Source organism: Hydractinia symbiolongicarpus, chromosome 3 (genome assembly GCF_029227915.1).
Source record: "Hydractinia symbiolongicarpus strain clone_291-10 chromosome 3, HSymV2.1, whole genome shotgun sequence".
In the NCBI taxonomy this organism is placed as follows: Eukaryota; Metazoa; Cnidaria; class Hydrozoa; order Anthoathecata; family Hydractiniidae; genus Hydractinia; species Hydractinia symbiolongicarpus.
This window is the reverse complement of record NC_079877.1, coordinates 10,535,631-10,558,293: the sequence shown is the minus strand read 5'-3', so window position 1 is coordinate 10,558,293 and position 22,663 is coordinate 10,535,631. Positions and strand designations below refer to the sequence as shown.

The following is a 22,663-nucleotide window of genomic DNA, read 5'->3' as shown; positions in this document are numbered from 1 at the left end:
ACTATCAAATGTTAAAACATCGAAGGCCTTCAAACTATAGCATAAGCACAATGTTTGTATGAAGAGAAAAAGCAATGTCTTTTCTTTAATTAAAAAGTAATTATATGTCTCTAACTTCTGTTGCTTGGGACATTGACAAATTACAATATTGTACAGTAGTTCAAAAAAAAAGTTTTTTGAAGGGTGGAAATCATAAATTTTAAAATGTTTTCACCAAAAAGAAAACTGTTTTTAGCGAAGAGATCTTAATAAAGAGAAAAGTGATTTTCGGAAAATTAAAAGTGTTTCCGGTAAATTAAAAGTGTTTCCGGTAAATTAACAATGTTTCCGGTAAATTAACAATGTTTCCAATAAATTAAAAGTGTTTCCGGTAAATTAAAAGTGTTTCCGGTAAATTAAAAGTGTTTCCGGTAAATTAAAAGGGTTTCCGGTAAATTAAAAGGGTTTCCGGTAAATTAAAAGTGTTTCCGGTAAATTACAAGTGTTTCCGGTTGCAAAGAACAATGAAAGCTATAAGGGCAATTGAATTTATCAGCTCTTAAACATAATATGGTAACATGTTAAGAGTGCGTGGTTTGGACTTTTACCTGGATATGTTGTTTGTTGTAGAATTTCTTATATAAAACAATAATTGAATTTATCTAGTTTCAAACGGTTCATAAATATCAGATGATCTACTTTCTTTCATACATATCCAACAAAGACTGCAAACGTGGTTCTTAGATACTAACTGAACTCCGCCTACCTGGCTTCTGAGTCGGCTTAGTCTTCGGACTAGTCTTTGGACAACCTTTCTCGTCTGATCCATCTTTGCAATATCGACTGCCATCACATCGAGATTCATTGTTGTAACAACCACTACGATCTTTACACGCCATGAAGGGAGGGGGACAATAAAATTTGGTTGAAAACGTCCTCCGAGTAGTAACAGGACCTATTCAGAAAATATAGACATGATAAATTTTTTTATTTATATAAGGCAGTTAAATAGTACCGGCTACAAAAAATTCAACTGGTATGTTAACAAAAAGCTTAAGCATATTCAAGCCAAGGTTAGGAACAAAAGGAGAAAAACTTCTGTTTATCCGTCTCATTCATTAAAAATTGTCATTAGCATATAAAACCTAAGAACATTAAATATACATACAACCCTTCTCATCTGACCAATCATCGCAGTCTTTGTATCCATTACATCTGTACTGGCCGAAAATACATTTTTGATCTAATAAACACTTGAATTCTCCCTTAGCACAAGTTACAGCTAAAATGTAGAGCAAATGTAAAGCAAACACAAGAGCTAGCATACGGCACGTTACCATAACACAGTTTGACAAAAAGTGAAATATATACACACGTTATCTATCATTTATATGTTTTTGTTAAAGTAGTACTTCTTACTGATTAAAACTTTAAAACTACAAATAAAAATGGATAAGTTTTACTTGTGAGATGGTTTAAACTTCACCCACAAAAACAGACCAAAAACTAAAGAACAAATGAACGAATGAATAAATTTCTATGTTTTGACCAGCCTCTGCTTTTAGGTAAACACGAGTTAAACGATTTTAAAAATAAATGTGTCTTAAACAAGTTTTGTCTTTGTCTTTTGAGAATTTTCCCTAACAACCTCCCCCTTCTAAATCCACATCAGGTTTTGTGAATACATATCTTTTTGTTTCTCTGATATAAAAAAATTAATTAAAATTCTTCATGACTTACAACTACAATTTTTTTCATCAGAATAATCACCACAGTCATTAATACTATCGCACTTGTTCTTTAAAGGGATGCAGTGTCCATCAAAATGACATTTGAATTCCTTACTGCTGCAAGGTTTTGCTACAAACAATAATATTTAATCTTATTTTCTGTTACAGCAAAATGAATAAATGAATAAACGAATAAATGAATAAATGAAATCAATCAATCAATCAATAAATAAATAAATAAATAAATAAAAACAACAAACCAGTTGAATACGGTCGGTGTGACGAACGTGATGTTGTTGGTAGAGTTGTATGTCCACAATCTTGCTCATCAGACCAATCAGAGCAGTCGTTATCACCGTCACATTTCCACGACTTTGATATGCAACGACCATTTCGACATTTAAATTGTCGTGATCCGCACGTAACTAGAGCAGAATAAGTGTAACCGTTTCCACAGAAAGCTTTTTCAAATGAGTTTTTATCACTTGTTTTTATCACTTTAAATTATCATTAACCTTTCCCTAAGACTACAATTATTCAAAAAATGTAACTAGAATAACATAGCATGGACTGAAGATCAAGCGAAGTCGATTCAAATAAAAACTCTTTTAATTAAACTCATCAACTTACGAGTTCCTGACGCTGGGAAATTAAAAGTAAACAAAACTTTTTTTCTTTTTCCCTTACTTCAAATGGGTGGCATAACTAGCTTGTTTAAAAACCAACCTATTACATTATAACACATCTTGGCTACAACCAATCGTATCATAACATACTTTAGCTACAACCAATCGTATCATAACATATTTTGACTACAGTCAATCAAATCATAACATATCTTGGCTACAACCAATCCTATCATAACACACTTTGGCTACAACCAATTGTATCGTAACATATTTCGGCTACAGTCAATCATATCATAACATACCTTGGCTGCACTGCGATTCATCACTGTGATCTCCACAATCATTATCACCATCACACTTCCATGACTTTAGTATACAACGTTTGTTGGCACAAGTAAACTGATCAACACGACAAGTTGTTACGGCTAAAATTTTAAATAAAAACCCTCAAAATATTTATCACAAAGTATTAGATAACCACAAAACAATAGTATTAATTGGAATGATAATATACCACAATCGTTTTCGTCAGACCCATCTGAGCAATCTTTATCTTTGTCACACTTCCAGTGTCTTGGAACACACTCTCCACTGCCACACTGAAATTGGTAAGCATTGCAGCTTTGACCAGTTTCTAAATAAAAAAAAGAAACAACAACGTTAGAAATCTTCGACTCTGTCATATGCTTTTGCATATTTAAAGCATATGACAGAGTCGAAGATTTTTGGTGTATTTGAGGTGTATGTATTGAGGCTTTAGATATGTAAAAAAGTTTATTTTTAGGCTTTTTAGATATGCAATGTTTACTCAGTTAGGTTTCAGATATGCGAAAAAGAGAGGTGGATTTCATGAGGTAGAAATGTTTAAACTGTATAAATAGCCCATGCAATAACCCAAGGGAGGTTCCTTTACATTTGTGTCCATTTAAACTTTAAGATGGTTTTCAAGTTCTTTAGCTAGCCGTGGCGTATTTTTCAGAATAAAATATATGAAAATCAACTTCTGAAAAGTAAAACTGTTGACTTCATAAAAAGTACTTAGGCCACTGGATTGAGCTTAAAAATGGACGAAAAATATCATATGTTCAATTTACTTTATTAATTACAGTTAATATATATATATATATATATATATTATTTATAATTTTTTATTTTATTTTTTTATTAAGCATGCTAAAATTCGTTTTTTCCCAGCACATCAATCTCACATTTTACTTTAATCACAAAGTTAAAAGTGTTTTAATTGATTAAAAATATTCAAATTATTTGGAAACTCAAAACAGTGTAAAAGCTGAAACACACGATCTGTTTAAACGGAAGGTGAAAGCCTGACGGATAACCTGTAGGGAAACTTTGTGAAAGATTTCTTTTCTACACGTAATGCGTTTAGGCGTACTTGCTTCAAAAGTCTTTGAATCGTGGCAAGCAAAATGAAAAAACGTGCCGCTACAGTTACTGCCTCCGCAATTATCATAGCCAACATTTTTTTAAAAAAGAAAAGGAAGAGATCCATATGGGTAAAACCTTGGCTAAAACAAAGGGAAAATCTTGGTGTAACATCCACATTTCTACGTGAATTTCATACATAAGATCAGTTTAAAGACGAAAAGTTTTTGAGAAGAGTCTAAATGTTTTTGATGAAGTGCTTAGTTCTGGCATAAAGCTTTTTCTCGTCTCTGTCTTCATAGGACGCCAATGTTACATCCCACAGACCATGTTAGTTCGTGCCATTTCTCAACAAAATCCTTTTTAAATTCTCTTTCTTCGCTTTCGCCATTTTCTCTTGTTTTTCTGGATTGTTATTTATTGTATTTTTACTACTATCTTGTTTTCAACTGTATTTTGCATAATATTTCGAGAGTGATACATGATGTCAACCACAATCTGTTTTGACCTATGACTCACTCGTTAGGTTTAAACCTTCCGTTTAAATGCATCGTGTATTTCCGCCTGAAGTCTGAGATTGCTAAAAACATTAAGTCATTTTTCCTTTCAGAACGAAGCAAACAATACAGAAAATTGTTAACACTGGAAAAGATTTTTACAATGTATCTGCTGTAAAAAAAAAAATAAAAAAAAATCTGACAACCCAGCTATGTTTTCGAATAAAAAATTGAATAATTTAAGTGGAAATTTGCGTTAATTATGTTAATTATGTAGACGCATTGTATGTAATTATGTAGACGCAAAATTAACATGTAGGTTTATTCGGTCATGTATGTTTAAATACTCAGATAGACTAACGGTAACAACTTACTAGGCTTGCATTCTCCATCATCACCTAATACTTCGTTTGCACTTTTACACTTACAAGTATTGTTCGCCTTTACCAAGTTATCAGGGCATTCACAAGTGTAATATGGAGCAGTTTCTTTTGGTAAGCAGAAGAACTGACAGGCAGGATTTGGACATTTGTAATTGCTTCCACGTGCCGCTAAAAAAATTATGCTAATAAAATAAACACAAATGAAATGATGTATTTCCAAATTTCAATATTGTGCAAGCATAGGCGAAGTTTTGCTGGGAAGCAAAAGGGAAGTGGGGGTTGCGACAGAGTGTAACTTAGCAACTACCCAAAAAAGTCGATCTTTTCCTAACTTTAAATACATGTGACATATAAATTATTTAAGATATGAACTGTAGATAGTCCAGTAAATGAAAGGGAAGAACCATGCATACTAGGGGTACAAACTCTGACCTTCGCTAACATTCTCTAAACATAATATTAGAAAATTGGTCTTTTTCTTCTAAAATGTCTTGTAGAAGTGTATCTTAAAGATCAAAACAACGAAACTTAACCTGCTTACTACTTTTCACCTGAAAAGCCACTTTGCCAAAAAAAATAATTTTACTACTTGATAGAGCTTATAGAAAGAATGCCAAAATGATTATTTGTTAAATTTACTTGCTCCTTGCATTGTCTATAAAATGTCGAAAAAAACGACTTCTTCTGATTTATTCAAAAACACGAAAGGAGTTAGAGATGATAGAAAGCAGTTTGAGAAATGGTACATGTTTTACTAATCTTTGCTATACAAAAAAAATAAAGACCAACATTCTTCAAATTTAAATGGGTTCTTTTTTTCAACTGCTAGACTTGTTGTAAAAGCTCTGTAAACATTTTACATTTCAGTTGAGTGAACAACATTGCTCTTTATAACCATCCTAACCACTAACAGATACATCAACTTAAAAAAATTGTCACCTTGACGTTTTGGATTAAAAGCCTTTACATCCATCACATTGTAAACATATGGGATAACACGTGAATATCCATTGCCTGAGCTTTTTAACATTCTCGTTATGGCTCTTGTACTCCAGTCAATCCAATAAATATAATTCCCATATACTGTGATAGCATACGGACGACTTACTCCATATGAACGCAAAACCTGGAACATTATTCACAATATGTTTCAAATTTTAATACTGTTTAAACACATGAAAAAAATTATTGTTCTTTCTACTTTTAAAATTTCTTCCAGTTTAAAACTTTAAGCATTCTAAATGATACAATAGATTATAATGGAAATTTTTAGGTCCACAAAAACATATTGTAATCTATCAACCTAATTTAAAAAGAAAGAAATTTACAAAACCTTTCTATTGTTCCCAGTGATGGTGATTCTTTCAATACGATCCACCCCAGCATCAACCCAATAAACATAATTCTCTTCATAATCCACTGTTATTCCGTTAGGCCATTTTATAGTGCTGGTAACAAGATTGGTTATGGCAGAACCATCCATGTTAGCCTTAGCAATTTTTGGATTAATGCCCCAGTCTGTCCAAAACATTAATCTACAGAACAGTAATATTTCAAATTAGTTTAAATTAATTCCCTTAGAATAACAAAAGAACACGTAAAAATTTAAAAATGACAGGAAGTTGCAGATAAAAAATTTTGTATAAAATATAGAAATACACCAACATGTTTAAACAATAAAACTTAATAAAAATAATTTTCTATACCCTTTTGCAGGATGAACAGCCATAGCTCTTGGCTTTCCAAGTACGCTACTACCAATTAAAATCTTTCGGTGCTTTCCTGTAGTATTGATTATCCCGATTTCTGCTGAGCCAGAGTCACAGAAATATAAGTTGTGCCCCATCCAATCGTAAGCCAGGGATTCGATATGAATTCTACTTTCATTAAACCCAAGCAGCGTGGTGACGTTTCCTGTTAAAAAAATAACGGTAGTTCAATGTAAAAACTAGGTTATATAACAACTTTAACCTGATGATATCTGTCCATGTTATTGATCATATCTCTGAACTCCCGAAAACAGTTTTACAGGTTCTTCAAGGAATTCAGAGAAATTTCAAAAATAAAAGATGAAGCCTAGATATTTTCACAAGTTCTTTTCAATATAGCCAAAATTACAAGTGGAAAAAATTCTATAGAAAAAAATTTGAATTCATAAAAACAAACCGTTTGTTAAATCCATTTTAGTAATGGTATCTACATTTATATCAGCATAAAACAGTATATTATTTAAATAGTCCATGTCCATCGCAATTACATTTCGTAGACCATTGAGCTCAAATGTTATGGACTCTGCTGTTTTGAGGTCATAACGAACTATACTTCTTCGTCTTGAATAAAACAGAACATCATCAGCTTCTACAACAAAGATAAAAGATATAAGTAAAAAAACACGATAATAGAATTTATACAACTTGCAACAAATATGGCTAATATAGGCAAAGTGCTAATTATTTGAATAAAACATTAAGAAAAAACGTTTCTATGCAGACAAGAAAAAAAACATACTTTTAATAGGACAGATATGTATTTGTGGAGAGTAGTCCAAACCAAAACTACCAAAACAAGAATCACCAGGTATTTTTCGATAGCTAAAAATGTATAAAAAATGTAAAAGCCATTGTTTGTGTAAAAGGAGGAATTACTTCACTGCACAATGGTAACTCCATTGATATATTTGCAATGTTACAAGCTGCAAGAATTACTATATTGAGCACTCTACCTACCCAGATGAGGTATTGTAAGTCTTTCCTGGTGTACACCATGGTGGAACAGTAGAAGAGCCAGAGCTACCAGATTTGACACATTTTGTTCGGAACCAATCAATCCATTGCTCCTCATAACCATAATCACTAAATAATAGGTTTTTTGTAATGTTAGATGGAAAGTTCTTAAAAATAAAATGATTTAGAATAAGATAAAAATAATCCTGAACAAATATACTGCGTCAAAAAATATTTGACGTTTCACATAATCACAACAACAACAAACTTTTTTGCCGAAGACTATACTAATGTTTCGATCTACAACGAAATCATCATAGTAAATTACAAAAACAGGTCAAAGCTTTGAGCATTAAACAATTACAAGTGAAAAACTTAGGTTGCTTGTTAATTCAAACCTAAGTCATCTAACTTTCTAAATTTATCATTTGTTTATTTTTTAAATCAAATCTCAGATTTCTAATAAAAAGCGTGATTATTTTATTTGACAAAAGGTATAGACATGTAAATATCTTTTACATTGCACATACAAAAAAATGACTTTGCAGATTATGAAGCCCTCAAGAAACTCATCCCTTTTTATGGCATTGCCTAATGTGAAACCAAAAAAGGTTTTGTCTATAATAATACAACAAAATAATAAAATAGATTTTTTTCTTACCACATGAAATCCTCTCTTGTGCATAAGCATGGAGCAGATGATATTGCACGGTCATAATTATAGCCATTATAACAACGTTTTGTAGGGTCTCGACGCTCAAAAACTTGTTTTTTGCCCAGCAGACAATGTTCAGAATCATTTCTTTGGTCAGTTACTTCCCACTGTTTATAATCCGTATTTTTATTACACGACGGGCCTACAGCATTAGAAAACCTTAGTAAGTATGCAGTTAGGTGGTAGTGGTACAGGTCTGTTTTGCAAAACACTTGAGTAATTAATTAAAGTTGCTCGCTTGTTGGAAAACAGAAGGCAATTATCTATATCTTAAAGTGTATTATCTTGAAAAAAAGCAAATTATAAGTATATATATAGTAGTAATTACATGGTGCAAATTGAGATTAAATTTTAATGAAAAATTTATAAAAGCGAAAAAATTTTCGCCATATAGATTAGGGATAAAAAATTAAGAGTGATAAATTGCCTTCTGCACAAAGTTATCACAAGCTTAATTCCAATGGTTCAAAATGATTTTAAAATGGAAAAAAGAATCACAATAATTATATTTTATTTATGATTGTTACAAGTCAATTATTTAAAGGTTCAAAAGGTTAGAAAATAATAATAATAAAAAACTACAGAAGTTAAACTTCATTTATTGTTGTTTATTTAGATGACAATATGCTTAAGTTCACAAAATAATTAAGGGCTAAATTAGATTTTTGCAGTTACTTAATGGTACTTATTTTAGCTACATTACCAAAAGGTTTCTCCTTGATAATAATTTAAGGCTTAATTCCCACAAATAGAAGAAATACTTTGTTTTATTTCATAAAGAAAGAAAATGATTACTCTCACCAAGTACAGCAGACATGTTAACTTGAATAAGCACCCAAGAATGTGCGCCAGAGTATGAACCAAACAATGTAAATACTGTTGTTTTCTCGCCAGGTTCAGTCAATAATCCATAAATTCTCATCGGAGAACTGCTGAATTGGTAGTATGACCAACTGTTTCCTTCATTCCAACTATATCTGTATAATTAAAAGGGTTACATGATAAGTTTTTAGGCACTAGTCTAGTAGTGAACAAGAAAAGAAACTCTGCAATTTAATTTCTACACTTAAAACTGCAATCTTTTTTACTTTAAACTAATGTTAACATTTATTTGTTTTTAAAATAGATACTATAATCAAAAAACTGTTTATTTAACTAAAGTTCCTCCGTTTAGAAAATCACTATCAAGTTTAAAGGTTTTTCTCACACTGATATTTCTAGTTGTTCACCTACTACCGTAAGAATAACTGAACAAAAAACTGTTTACTCTGGATAGAAGAACCTAAAACTATGTTCAAACATCTTTTCTCTGCAATGAAGAAGCAGTCAAAAGCAACTTTTAGTTTAACACATACCTCAAATATCGAGCAAAACCATACTTCTCCACAGCTACAATTACACCACCGTGATCAACAAATCCATAATAATAGTTGCCAGAAAAAGCCTAAAACAGAACCAGCATATTTATTATTATTAAAGTTAACATAGATTGTGTACTTTATTATAAGTGCATTAAACGCTATGAACATGTTTTAGCACAAGTTGCAGACAAAAACATCATCTTCGCACCTAGTAAAAGTAAGGAGTTAAAAAAAAAACAATGTAACATTGCTTTTTAATACAAAGAAAGTTATGAAGAAAAGGCTATATAAGTAAAAGTAAAAATAGTGTGCACAAAAAAGATAAAAAAATTTAAAAATTAAAAATAACCTTTTTCCATGTTAAGCCAGCATCACGGGAGAAATACAGACTAGGTTTGTTGTTCAAATTTTGACCTGCATTACCTGAGATACATACAATAAACAAAAGACATGCATAATGAAATATAAAACATTGACAACACATTTTTAAAATAGTTTTTGAAAAAAAACATAACATAATTGAAATAATTTTTGTTATATATTCACTAAACATACCTGTTGCAAAAATAAAACCAGGAGCAGATGCTTTTGAGTAGATAGGTGTAAAACGAGTGTAAGTATGTAACCCATATTCTTGCGATAAATGAAGAGAGCAACCAGCCTGTAAATAATATAGTTTGAAGGGGTTTTTTTTCCAGTCACAATCTGTGCAGTCTTACAATTTTACACTTAACTTTTACGGATTTGATTTTTTTTTAAAAGGGGATATATGTGAATGATCTTGAAGAAGTTAATACACATCTTTATTTATCAAGAATTCAATGCTCAATTTATTGTTTTTTAAATTAAATTATTTTTTAAGTTCTGATGATTAAATTAAAATGTAACAAAAAGTAAATGTAAAATTCTTTATGCAAGTTTAGACTAGACCTAGTAATCTACATTTGCGGTTGCCTCAGTGGGTATTTCAACGGCAAACTGTTTAGTCAAGTTTTAATGTAATTCTTTTCCAATTTTCATTAGATATAATTCCAGGGACTATACTTAATAAAACGCAATAAAAATAGCGAATATAACAAATTAAAACAGCACCCAAGTAATTGTACATTGACTGTGAATGTGATCATGTACATAACCTTAAACATGGCCTTTAATAAAATCTGTAACTGTTGCACAACAAAAAATTCGAATAGCATCTTTTGAGCCATTTGGTTGCGCAACATGTGTTTCGTGATACACAGTACTCCTATAATGATTTTACACTTTACACCAAAACTGCAGAGATATTTCTTTGTTTTAATATTTCCATTATTCTAATCATATTCAGCAAATTGAATTTTTAAGAGCAGTGTGACAACCTTAAGGTAAAGGTGCAAATAAGATTAAAACCAAATGCTTTTGAATGCTAATCAAATTTTAAAATGTCTGACACTTAATTTTCTATTATTTTTTTTTTTTAATTCAACAAAATTAATGTTGTGATATGAATATACTGCCACAATACAAACACCCACAAATCAGAAGGATCAGGAACTATATAAAAATTATCTTTTTGTATTAATGAATTTTTTTATGTATGCGAAAAAAGATTATCTATTAAATTTGTTTTTTTTTTTGCACTGTAAGGTAAAAAAAGTTTTAGTCAACATTTTTTTAATAACTAGTTTGGGTGACTACAAATATAAATATTTTTAAGTCCAGCCTTATGCCCAAAAACATACTTTTTTTTTCTTATCCTCTCTTTAAGAAAAGTCGATTATACAAACCTTTATGCTGCAGTTGGACTCCGGTGCCGGTATCAATGACCATTCTCCACCTTTATCAAATGTAATCATACTGCGAAGATGTCTTTGCCCTGGTGGACCCTTTGTTAGGTTAGTGGCAATGTATACCCCAGAAATACCTTCAACTCGATGAAGATCAACAAAATCATGTGTAAAATAACGATATCTAAAAAAACAAATTATGAAAATGCACTTTTAATCTTTTTCAGGGAAAACTGTTAAGGCAATGCAATTGCTGGATCAAAACAACTGTGGAATAAATATTTATCCTGAACTTTAACTCTTTTTAAAATTTGATCTAAACCACCTTTTTTGATGAATTTTGGCTTCTGCATTGGCAATTGTTGCATCACAACACGAATTAAGGAGCGGTTAAACAGGTGTTTTAAATTATGAACAACTAGATTTGTCACAAATTAAACCAATTACCTTGATGGATTGTTATCCGATTTCTTGAAATATAAAATTCCAGGCAATGACAAGGTGTATACCAGGCCTGCTCGATCTGAAATGTACAGATTGGCTCTACCATTATGATTTACCGCTACCATTGTTTCATTCTCGGTAGCATCTGCAATTATGAAGCTCTAAATACACATCATTTTAACAAAATTAAAATAATACAAAACCATTACATCCATTTTTAGTTTTGGTTCAGCTTTTAATAAGCAAGCTATAAAATATACAATGATATTTCAACAAATATACAGAACACTGGTTTAAAAAATCAGAAAGGCGAAACTCAACGATTCTCATTTAATACACAAATATAATTCAGCCTTTCCAATCCAATTTATTTAGAACCTGCAAAAATTGTTGACAATAAATGACATCTGCCTACTCTACATCAGAAAGCTTGTATTTCGCAATTTCTATTTTGTCTTGTGACATACATAGGAAAAATATTTTTTTAATATTATGTCCAATTTAAAAAAAAACAGGATTTTTTGTGATGTGTTACCATACATCTTTAATATCCTTCTCAGTAAAATCTAACAATTAGGGTTTCAAGTTCTCTTCTACATTTCCTAATATTTTATCTTCTACAGCTAAGTATTTAGAAAAAATAAAGAGACGAAGGAGAATCGAAGATTCCATTACATTGTGGTTTTATTTTAATACACTGTCAAATACTATAAAGTTAGATATTCGTTACATAAAGCATACATTATAATCATTAATGGCAAAGGATTTCAAATGAAAAACGAAGACCACAAATACACACCGTAGTATTGGTCTGATGCGGAAACGTTGTGTTTTTAAAACTCCCTCGATTAACAGATACATACAAGTTCTTTATGCCATCAATGGAACTCTAAATAAAAATATGAACCACAACAGCTATTTTGAAGGAAAATAAAAGTACTGACTATGGCATATTTAATTACAAAGAACTTACAGCTGTTCTTAATTATTGATCTGCATATCATTGTGTCATTTAAAATCAACAAAAAATACAAGTCAGGTTTACTTTGTTCATAACCATAAAAATGTAAACTGTAAAAATTAGATTAAGCCACTATTTAAGTGTTTAAAAGTTTAAAAAGTTAAAGGTGGATGTCAACATGTTTTATGATGAAATATTTGTCCAAGAACATTGTTGTTGCAACTGGCTTAATTTACTTTACGTTCTTTGATTTTATTTATACAAAGTCATCCTTTTAAGAATTTGTGTCTGTCTGTCTGTCTGTCTGTCTGTCTGTCTGTCTGTCTGTCTGTCTGTCTGTCTGTCTGTCTGTCTGTCTGTCTGTCTGTCTGTCTGCCTGTCTGCCCGCCCGCCCGCCTACCCGCCCATCTCTCTCTGTCATTTTGCTAGAAATAGTTTTATTACTAAAAAATATTTAATTAAATGTAAAAAAAAAACACAAAGAAATGTCAGAAAAAATGATCTGTAAACATCAATGGTTTCCAAATTAGAAAAACTTACGTTTTTAGTTATAAACATGTACTGGTTAACCAATTCAAAATCAACAACATGGTAGGCCACTGTAGAGGAATATGAATAGTAGCGCCAAGGTGATGCTTTTTGAACAATGTTACCATAGTCTAAAATAAATAAACAATAAGTTTATTCTTATTATATACATCAACCATTTTAATTTAGAGTAAAATTACATACGCTGTCTTAATGTTATTCATGAAAATCAGAAAATTTTAAACTTTTGTTCAAAGAATATTATCTTAACTGTACACAAATATTATACCAAAATCTTTGTTACTGAAACAAGGGTAGAATTTTCTCTATTTAGCACCTCGAAGGCTTGCAAAAACTTAAAATGTTTAATGAAGCGTATTAAGCAGAGTTTTGATTATTGATTTATTTTACTATTTTTCCAATTAAAACTTATCTGAAATACAAAAAAAAATTAACAGAATTATGAGTTAGAGGTAATGAGTAGTTAATAAAAAGATATCGTTTTTTAAAAAAAATTTGGCATAAACACATTTCTGTAGTATGGAATACATGTTTACACAATTTCTTAAAAAAAATGATTCTTTTTTATTTTGACTAGAGATTACCCAAAGTATACAATTACTTACAATACCACCGCTCTCTGAGAAAATAAAAATATGAACCATAATCATGTGGTGGGTTGTAAGACCTAAACACAGAGAGCATTTATTAAAACTTTGGGGTCATTGCAATCTGTCTGTTCTTAACTTTTGTTGATACAAATGACATACCAGTAATAACTTTTAACATTCTGTGATTTTGATCTCCAGTATCGACCATTATTTGTAGATGCATAGAGCTACAACAGAAAAAAATATTAAATGAAAAAAGCAAAACAGCCTAGGAAAGTTATGAACTATTAGCTATTATGATGCACAATTGAAATTATTATTAGCACTTACTACAAGTATATTTGCTTGCTGCTTAGGGGTCATCTACAAATTTCGTATGACATTTTATACGAAATTAGATGAATTTAATTCCTTATAATTCGTATAAAAATCGTATACAATTCGTGTAGTGTTAATTAGTTATGCGATTTTTAAAAAATCCTATACGAACTTTATACAATTTCCATACGAAGTGTGGTACGAATTATATTCTTACCTAAACGAATATTCATACGAATTATTAAAATATTTCAATACCAACGCCGTTCCTATTACTTCAAATGATCAGAACTTAGAAACAAACGCTGTTTGTGCGAATGTACTTATAAACAAAATGATTTAAACTTATATATAATGTAAAATTAAATAATTATCTCTCGCTGCTTTTCGTGCTTAAAATTTTAAAACACGATCTAGCGAAGCATTTCTATTGCCATTCTTCGTTTTTAAATTTTTAAAAACACGATCTAAAAAAGTATTTCTATCGCAGCTTTTCGTTCTTAAAATTGAGAAATGCAATCTAACGAATCATTTCTAATGCCAATCTTCGTTTTTAAAATTTGAAAACGCGATCTAAAAAAGGATTCCTATCGGCGCTTTTCGTTCTTAAATAAACCAAGAATCTTTAGTTTATTACGCACAAGTTAAGGACTTACAAGATTCACAAGATAATTAATAAGAACAAAAGATAAACAACTACCGCCTCTGAGAAAAAGGTGTGAAACTTAAGCGTACGAGTACACTCTGAACTGTGCTGTATGTATATAAGATATTTTTTTCTTACCCATGCGAATTAAATGAAAAAACCATACACATTGAATTATAAAAACTCAAACAATTTTTTTTAAAAAAACTCATATACGAATTTAATAAAATCTCAAACAAAGTTTTTTTTTTCAAAAAAACATACGCATCTAATTAAAAACTCATGAATTTTTGTTTTAATTTAAAACTCATACGAATTTAACTCATACGAATTTCTTTAAACTCATACAAATTTTTTTAAACTCATACGAATTTAATTTAAAACTCATACAAATTTTTAAAACTCATACGAATTTCTTTAAACTCATACAAATTTTTTTAAACTCATACGAATATAATTTAAAACTCATACAAATTTTTAAAACTCATACGAATTTAATTTAAAACTCATACAAATCTTATACGATTTTGGAAAACTTTCATACGAATTAAATTACTGTATGGTAAAAGAAAATTCGTATAGCATATACAAATTTTTTTAATACGAATTGCTACGAATTTTGTAGATGACCCCTTATCAAATGTTTAATTTTTATATCTATATTATAATACCTGTATACGCCTGTCTGTGATGCAAAATACCGCAAGTGGCTAGAAGCACGTAATGCATACCACATTACGTGCTTCTAGCCACTTAAGGGCGAAAAAACATAAGATTTTTTCATGGGTCATCGACTAGTTTTGTACATTACCACAAACTGCAATAATGTATTTCTTTTTTTTTTCATATTCTTAACTGCAAAAAACTCTTATTTTTTTATTACAGTTTTATTTGAACTGTGAAATAAATATATTTTTTATATGATATTTTTTTTAAACTTATTTCATAGTAGAAACGTTTTTGAATCTTTGAATTTTTTAAGCGCCAACTTTGTTGTTGCCAACAAGCAGTTCCTAGTCAAAAAAGATAAAACTTGATACAATATATTGCTGTCTTTATTATCGAATAAGGCTAATTAGTAAATAAATAAATAAATAGGCTAATTTCTTCCTTTTTTCTCTTTTATTTCCTTTTTTTCCCTTTTCTTTTCCTTTTTAATAGTTTTTGTTTCATGTTATCTCATGCTTAGCACAAAATAAGAATTCTTATTTCGAAAACGCAGCTAAATGTCAAAATTATTTAATCATCAGTTTACATTATTTTATGACACAAGATGAATTATTTTTGGATATTCTGAGCTGACATTCTTTCACATATTTTTGTCTAACAGAAGCATATTAAAAGTTTTTTGTGTAAATGCAAGAAGGAATATTGGAAAGTTAGATAATAAGATATTTACTTTTATAAGCATTTTTTCAACCAAATTTTTATATTTATTTTAACAAATGGTTAAATCATTTGAGTTACATCTTAAATATTAAATCTAAGGAATTTTCCCTGAAAATAAAACGTCATTGCTGAGGATTTTTCATAACTCTTGCTAATGCAAGAAAAAATTCTAACGTATAGGCAAGGTTTTTTGTTGTGATGGTCTTGTACAAATTGTTGTTTGGAGAACACTGTTGTAAATCAAGCTTAAAATCAACCTTCTGGCATTTAAATCTATTGTCTTGGATAAACAAAACTTTGCATGTTTGCTTTGAATAAAAAAATATGTTTAAATTTAAAAACACTTTTAATGATAACCTGTTCAGGCCTTCTTTTTGTGTAATGGTCAATAAATTGAATAAATATCTAGCAACATTTTGTTTTGTATATATTAAAGGAACATTCTTGTAAAATTAATTAACCATAATTGACAAACAAGTTATCCCACTTGTTCTTAAAAATTACAGGGAACATCTGCGTGAGAATATTGACCTTCTAAGACCACAAATAAAATTTGCGAAAATAACACAAGAGCGACATCAAATTTTCATGCATGCTTTCAATGAAAGGCTTCACTACTCAACGCATGTAAAACATCGCTTCATAACATTATCAACAGTCCATACTTTTCACAAAAACATAAAAAATGTGTCAAAAAAGTGTCATAAATGTTAAAACCACTATTCACAATATTAATTTTACAGGTTTATGTTTTAAATCTTGTAGGAAACAACATAAAAGTAAGAAGAAGAACATAAAAATAGATATACATCATACCCGATTGTATCCTATGTCTTTTTCATAAGCCAGCATATAATACGAGTAAGCTGGATGATACTTGATTTCAGTTGGATGGAAATAAGTCCGTACTCTTCTGATTGTCTTGCATTCATCAGTTGAATAGAAAATGTATTTATGAAACTTTGCAACAAATACATACTTCTTGTTATTAGCTTTGCTTGAGAAAAAATCAGTAATGACCGCTATGCTTCCATTGTACATAGTAAAATTACTTGTGTAGTTTGTGTAAGTGACACCATAATCTCTCGAAACATAGAAATAACTTGGTTTCAGGGGTGACAACATGGATGATGGGTCTTTCATAAGAACCATGATGGATGAGCTATTTTTACCAGACCAGTGTACCTCAGCAACATAATGGGAATCATTGAAAGAATACTAAAATAAATTATAATAAATAAAAAATTTAGAGACTTGAAGAGAACAAAATGTATACAAACTAAATAATCCCATGGCTGGACACGATAAAAGGAATTTGTGATTAATACAATCTTGTGTACAAAATTTTATTGCAAACCAACGTGCAAATTCCAAGTTACAGGCAATATGAATGTAAAGATGGAGACATTTCTTTTGTGAAGTTGATTATTAGTTTAGGTTGAAAAAACATTATGAGTGCGTGTGCATGCACAAAAAAATTGAGAACTTTTTTAAACATTGGAAATAGATCTATTCCTTAATCATAATCACCAAGAACTATAACCCACAAATATTTTTAATTTTCCACTCCCAAATTTTGGTTGAAAATTATAATACAGGGGAGAGTCACATATCAATATGCACATGCTTGATGTCTATCATTAAGAATTTTATCCTCATTACCTCCTTCCCCGTTTTACATCACTAACAGTAAAATCATAATCACCCGATAAATGTATACAAAGTATTTCCTTTCTTATCAAAGAAATAATCGAAATATTTTGGTTAGTAAAAACATGAGTCAGCAAGTTTACAAATTCCCAGAAAAAGACTCATTAGTGAGAAGTTGTTTTATGAAAACAAGTTTACTTTTGCAGATTGAAAAATCATTGAGAAAAACCCAACAACAGACTATAAAACATTTTTGCAAGGATTACAAGGCACAAAAATATTTTTGATGGTGGCAAATAAATTATGGAAATAAATTATTTTGTGAATCCAAAGTTGTTGTTAGCACTAACGTTTAACAATTTACTCAGAGGTGTTCAAAACACTTTACATAGAAAATCTTTTCAACATCTGGCTGTTTATATCTAGCTGTATTTCGCTTTACAAAATCACTCTATCATCATTGATTTTCTGAATCATTGTGTTCTGGGTATAGCATTGGGTCTGCAGCATCCAGGTGACTTGAAGAATCAAGATTAGAAACAGTCAACAGAAACAGACAATGATTTTTACAGAGATTTTGTTTAGATGGTATATTTTTATACACATACTGTTGTTATATAAAAAAATGATATTTATTGGTTACAGAGCATGGCAGTCAAAGATACCTCCCTCCCAAAAACATCAATACAAAACATTAAGAGCATGTTAATATGTGGCCCACCCCTATGCTAGTGTCAAGCCATTTAAGCTTGTCAACATTTAAGTTAAACTTACCTAAAACGTTATATGCCTATACTACGATGCTGTTTTTTTACTTTTAAATTCATACCGCATAACTTTACTCTCACTTGGATAAAACTACTTGATTCACCCTTCCCACATTGCAGAAACTAATCATCCCCTGAAGACCCAAGTAAGTTCGCCATACTATTTTCTACATGTCTTTTATTGTGTTAATTGATTAGATTTGAATAATATTATGCCCTTACAGTACCGCTTAAATGTAACTTTACATGTACGCGAAGTTTTACGTTGTGTAACGATCTCATGTCTACATTAAGAACCTTTGTATATCTTTTTTTCACACATGAACTTAATTGCTTTCTATTGTTATCGTTGTGCGCGAGTCATAACAATAAGACTTGATGAATCTTTTTGTGCTTACATGTTCATGCATGCTATTGTTTAAAAGGGTTAATGATCACGGACGCTATATTGAAAGTTGAACATGCGTAAAGCGTTAAAGATTTCGTGTTTTATGTACAATCAAATTTATGCGAAGAATGTAAAATCAAAGCGAATATACTAAAACTTTTTATAATAGCTTTGTAAATTGCGCATTGCTACCTGTTTTTTTTATTTCTATTTTGAGAACACCGTTTCGATACTCATATGCCTTGATTTTTGTGCATGGGGCTAAAAATAGTAGTTTTGAATACTAGTTTCGATCGATCAAATTAAACTTAATTGACGAAGAATAAAATAAAGTAATTTGCCATTTTCGTGAATCCAAAGTTTTATTAATTTTTGTTGCGTTGCGTTTTGCTGCATCGCCGTAGATCGTTTAAAATGAAGGAAACAGCATCATAGAAAGCGAAAACATCGGCGTAGATTGTTTAAAAATCATGAAAACAGGATACTAGCAAGCAAAAACATCGCCATAGATTGTTTAAAATGACGGAAACAGCATTGTAGAAAGCGAAAAGATCGCCGTAGATTGTTTAAAAATCATGAAAACGGGATTATAGAAATGATCGCGTGGGGTCATTGTTTATTAGCGAGGCAATTATTTTCTTAAAAAACAAAAGCTATCGCAATGTTATTGTTGTGTGTAACTATTCATGTGAGTTTTGTGTCCCAGGTAGATTACATTCAGACTGTACTGTATGTTGTACGGTAGTGAGACATGGGCAGTGAAGCAGGAAGATCTTGACCGTTTAGAAAGGAATGATGTGAGAATGGTTAGGTGGATGTTCAGATGAGCTAAGAAGCAGGCTCAGTATCCGTAGAATTAAAGATGTTATTCAGATAAGAAGATTGAATTGGTTGGGGTACTTGGAAAGAATGGAGTTGGGTAAGAAAGTGTAGAGACTTGATAGTTCCTGGGGCAAAGCCCAGAGGCAGACCAAGAAAGACTTGGCAGAAGGTTATAAGGACAGACTTGATACAGAGGAAGTTAAGTTTAGATCTAACACAGTCTAGATCAGATTGGAAGAGGGTCATTAATATACCCCGTCCAACCCATGCTAGCCAATAATAATGATGAATGATGATGATGATGGTGGAGACAGTCCCTAAATAAAACACAACATTTAGGTTTGTGGAAAGACAATAAAATTGCGTGCAAAAACACCAGATTCTATCAAAGTATCATAATAAATCGCATGTAAAAACAAAAGATAATATGTTGCCGTTCATGAGTAGAAACAATAAAAACTTAAAGTTTTGTTACATTTTTTTTTTTTTCTGTTGATCCTTTGACGGCTGTAGCAATTAAATACAAAATGAGTTACGAGAAGTTTACATGAGCTAATTAAAGTTTGCATGTGAGACATAACTCTATTGTTTTCAACATGCAAAAATAGCTCAGGTATTTAACAATACGTTAACAATAAAAACGAAAGTTCTGACGCTACTGAAGGTTCATGTAAAGGTGATAATTAGCGTGCACATGTAAAGTTACATTTAAACGGTACTGTATGTTACTCGTCAAGACTTTTGGGATACAATGCTCAATTTCCTGCTGTTAATAAACTGTTAATGAACACTCCTGTCACTTAAAAAAGCATGTTTAGCCAACGCAATTTTTGTTTTGATAGACAACCTCTGTGTTGTTCTCACATAATGAGTTCCGATAGGGTTCTAAGATAAATCACTGATGCTTTACTAACAACCAAATATTTTTTTTAGTTTTAAAAATAAAATTGTCTAATGGGGCCACAAAGCTTTTTCACAGTAAATCGGCAATCTTGTTTAAAAAGCATGTAATTTTTAAAATGGATGCAGGATCTTTTTTAAAAAAACGACAAGCTAGCCCAAAAAGCCGGTTTTGTGCCGTTTCCGGCAAGTTGGCACCCTCCTCAAACACCGATACCACCTGACATTAGCTATCCAGTCAGCATGAAATTTTGTACCTTGCCAGCAGCTAGGTACATGAAAAATACTTACAGCTGTTCTATGAGGATAATTTCCATAACTTGCACTTCTTATAAAGCGACGAAAACTTTGTGCAATAGCGTTTTTTCCAGAGTTCTTAAAATCATCATCCCTGTTTAACTCAATGGTAAACTTTTCTCTATTTCCATCGCTCCAGTTGTTTTTGAAATTTTTACTGACCGATAATGAACATATGCATACCCTTGTAAGTGTTAGCAAGGTAAGAGCGAAAATATAAAATTGAAAGAGCTTGCCGAAATGCATTTTTAGCAATGTCATTCCTTATCCCTGTTTCACTTCACTTCCCCCATTTCATTTGTGCCGATGGTCATTCCGTGAACTCGAATTATTTGCACTCTCCGTCGTAGATATGAAATACTAGGGGTTGTTATGGCTAAAAATGTATGGTACTCACTATTTTACTTTTTAGCAAAGTTTTATTCATCATATATTCATAGAAAAACGTGATAAGGTCTATTTTTAGGAGAAAAAAATATTCTTTAAACATATTCAGGTCATAAAATTTAGTTTGGAATAGCGAGTCCAGCTCTCCAACACATAGCTTGTCCGAAGCGTTTAAATAATTCATCACCACCATCACATGAACAGAATTGCTGACAACTTCGTCCTCTAGCGGATATATTTCCTTTTGCATTTACACTAACCTAGAAAGAAACAATCTTCTACAGCGGAAAGAATATAATTTAAACGTTTTCGGTCGGAAACAACAAATTTTACCCTCTTTTATCCTCTTTTACTGACACAAGTTATTTGGGGCCATATGGCCTCAGAGCAGGACTAAAACTTTCTAAAAACGAAAGAATTATAAAAACGAAGATTACAGGCCGATGTTCAACGTTATGAGAAACTATTTGGAACACATTACTTCAATTTTAATAGGACACTAACTTTATCCCTGCGGGTCTTTTTGTATTTTTATATCGGTCTAGGCGAAAACTAAGCGAAAACTATTACTACTGCGTATATTTCTAAAAAAAACTTTCCACAGGACGTTGCACAAGTTTCTTATCAGCTGCTTTCGTATCAACAATGTAGTATTGAAATCCTGTGTCATTATTTTCTTTTTAAAAAATCAATTGGAGGATTGGGAAGAAGGTTGTGCAAACAGACATGAAAAACTCTCGTTATATAACTTAGTTAAGACGCAAGAGAAAGAAAAATTTATGTCCATACCTCGTTCCCAGAGGACAAGAAACAATGAGAACGAATAGTAAAACTTTCATCACATTTCTCTACTTATTTATGAAAGCGAGATTTTTTTTTATCTTTAAGTATCACAAGTTAAATTTAGTGGCACAATATTTGTAACTGAGTGCAAGTATTTCGCAGAAAGAATGTTAAAACAAATTATTAAAAGGAAATATATTTTTCACAGTAAGCACACGCTAAGTGGTTTGGTGCAATGAAGCATGGGTTCTCCCGCGCAATCAGGAACCAACCTTGTTCCTAGGATGTTCTATCGAGTATTGACTTTTCCATAAAGTTGGTGCTCAAGATTCGTTAATTTTTCATACAAAGCTGCTCTAAGTAACGTGAAATCACGAAGCAAATAGAAAAGGCAGAAATGCTTTGAAAGGTAGGTTATTTCTGACATCTTTAGCGCGAATGAGTCCTGAAGCCTGTTCGTAACCCGTAAGAAAATACAGTACATCAAAAGTACTGGGAACTAACTGGCATTATGCACGACAACAAACACCGCAAAAAAGAGAACAACACGGAAATAGCAAAACGGAAGCGTAAAAAAGCAAAAGGGGTCATGTTTTTTCAACC

At 31.0% G+C, this 22,663-nt stretch overlaps 1 protein-coding gene across 2 annotated transcripts in view; it reads right to left on the bottom strand.

Moving 5' to 3' along the window:
* LOC130635644 (sortilin-related receptor-like) overlaps positions 1 to 22,663 on the bottom strand; it is a 67,457-nt gene that overhangs the window by 5,430 nt on the left and 39,364 nt on the right. Inside the window, exons 1-26 of one of the 2 annotated variants that reach the window (XM_057445035.1) lie at positions 20,885 to 21,213; positions 16,883 to 17,284; positions 13,873 to 13,940; positions 13,729 to 13,790; positions 13,115 to 13,233; positions 12,413 to 12,502; positions 11,617 to 11,774; positions 11,170 to 11,353; positions 9,959 to 10,064; positions 9,753 to 9,826; positions 9,398 to 9,486; positions 8,844 to 9,019; positions 7,989 to 8,184; positions 7,331 to 7,456; positions 7,113 to 7,195; positions 6,771 to 6,962; positions 6,311 to 6,518; positions 5,938 to 6,139; positions 5,544 to 5,730; positions 4,596 to 4,772; positions 2,853 to 2,972; positions 2,641 to 2,763; positions 1,970 to 2,134; positions 1,720 to 1,839; positions 1,148 to 1,261; positions 746 to 934 (exon numbers count right to left, since the gene is read on the bottom strand). In XM_057445035.1, the coding sequence (XP_057301018.1) occupies positions 746 to 934; positions 1,148 to 1,261; positions 1,720 to 1,839; positions 1,970 to 2,134; positions 2,641 to 2,763; positions 2,853 to 2,972; positions 4,596 to 4,772; positions 5,544 to 5,730; positions 5,938 to 6,139; positions 6,311 to 6,518; positions 6,771 to 6,962; positions 7,113 to 7,195; positions 7,331 to 7,456; positions 7,989 to 8,184; positions 8,844 to 9,019; positions 9,398 to 9,486; positions 9,753 to 9,826; positions 9,959 to 10,064; positions 11,170 to 11,353; positions 11,617 to 11,774; positions 12,413 to 12,502; positions 13,115 to 13,233; positions 13,729 to 13,790; positions 13,873 to 13,940; positions 16,883 to 17,284; positions 20,885 to 21,151 (3,997 nt within the window). In that variant the 5' untranslated portion in view covers positions 21,152 to 21,213. Of the gene's footprint in view, positions 1 to 745; positions 935 to 1,147; positions 1,262 to 1,719; positions 1,840 to 1,969; positions 2,135 to 2,640; positions 2,764 to 2,852; positions 2,973 to 4,595; positions 4,773 to 5,543; positions 5,731 to 5,937; positions 6,140 to 6,310; positions 6,519 to 6,770; positions 6,963 to 7,112; positions 7,196 to 7,330; positions 7,457 to 7,988; positions 8,185 to 8,843; positions 9,020 to 9,397; positions 9,487 to 9,752; positions 9,827 to 9,958; positions 10,065 to 11,169; positions 11,354 to 11,616; positions 11,775 to 12,412; positions 12,503 to 13,114; positions 13,234 to 13,728; positions 13,791 to 13,872; positions 13,941 to 16,882; positions 17,285 to 20,884; positions 21,214 to 22,663 lie in introns of those variants that run through there. The other variant, XM_057445036.1, reaches the window with a different exon arrangement.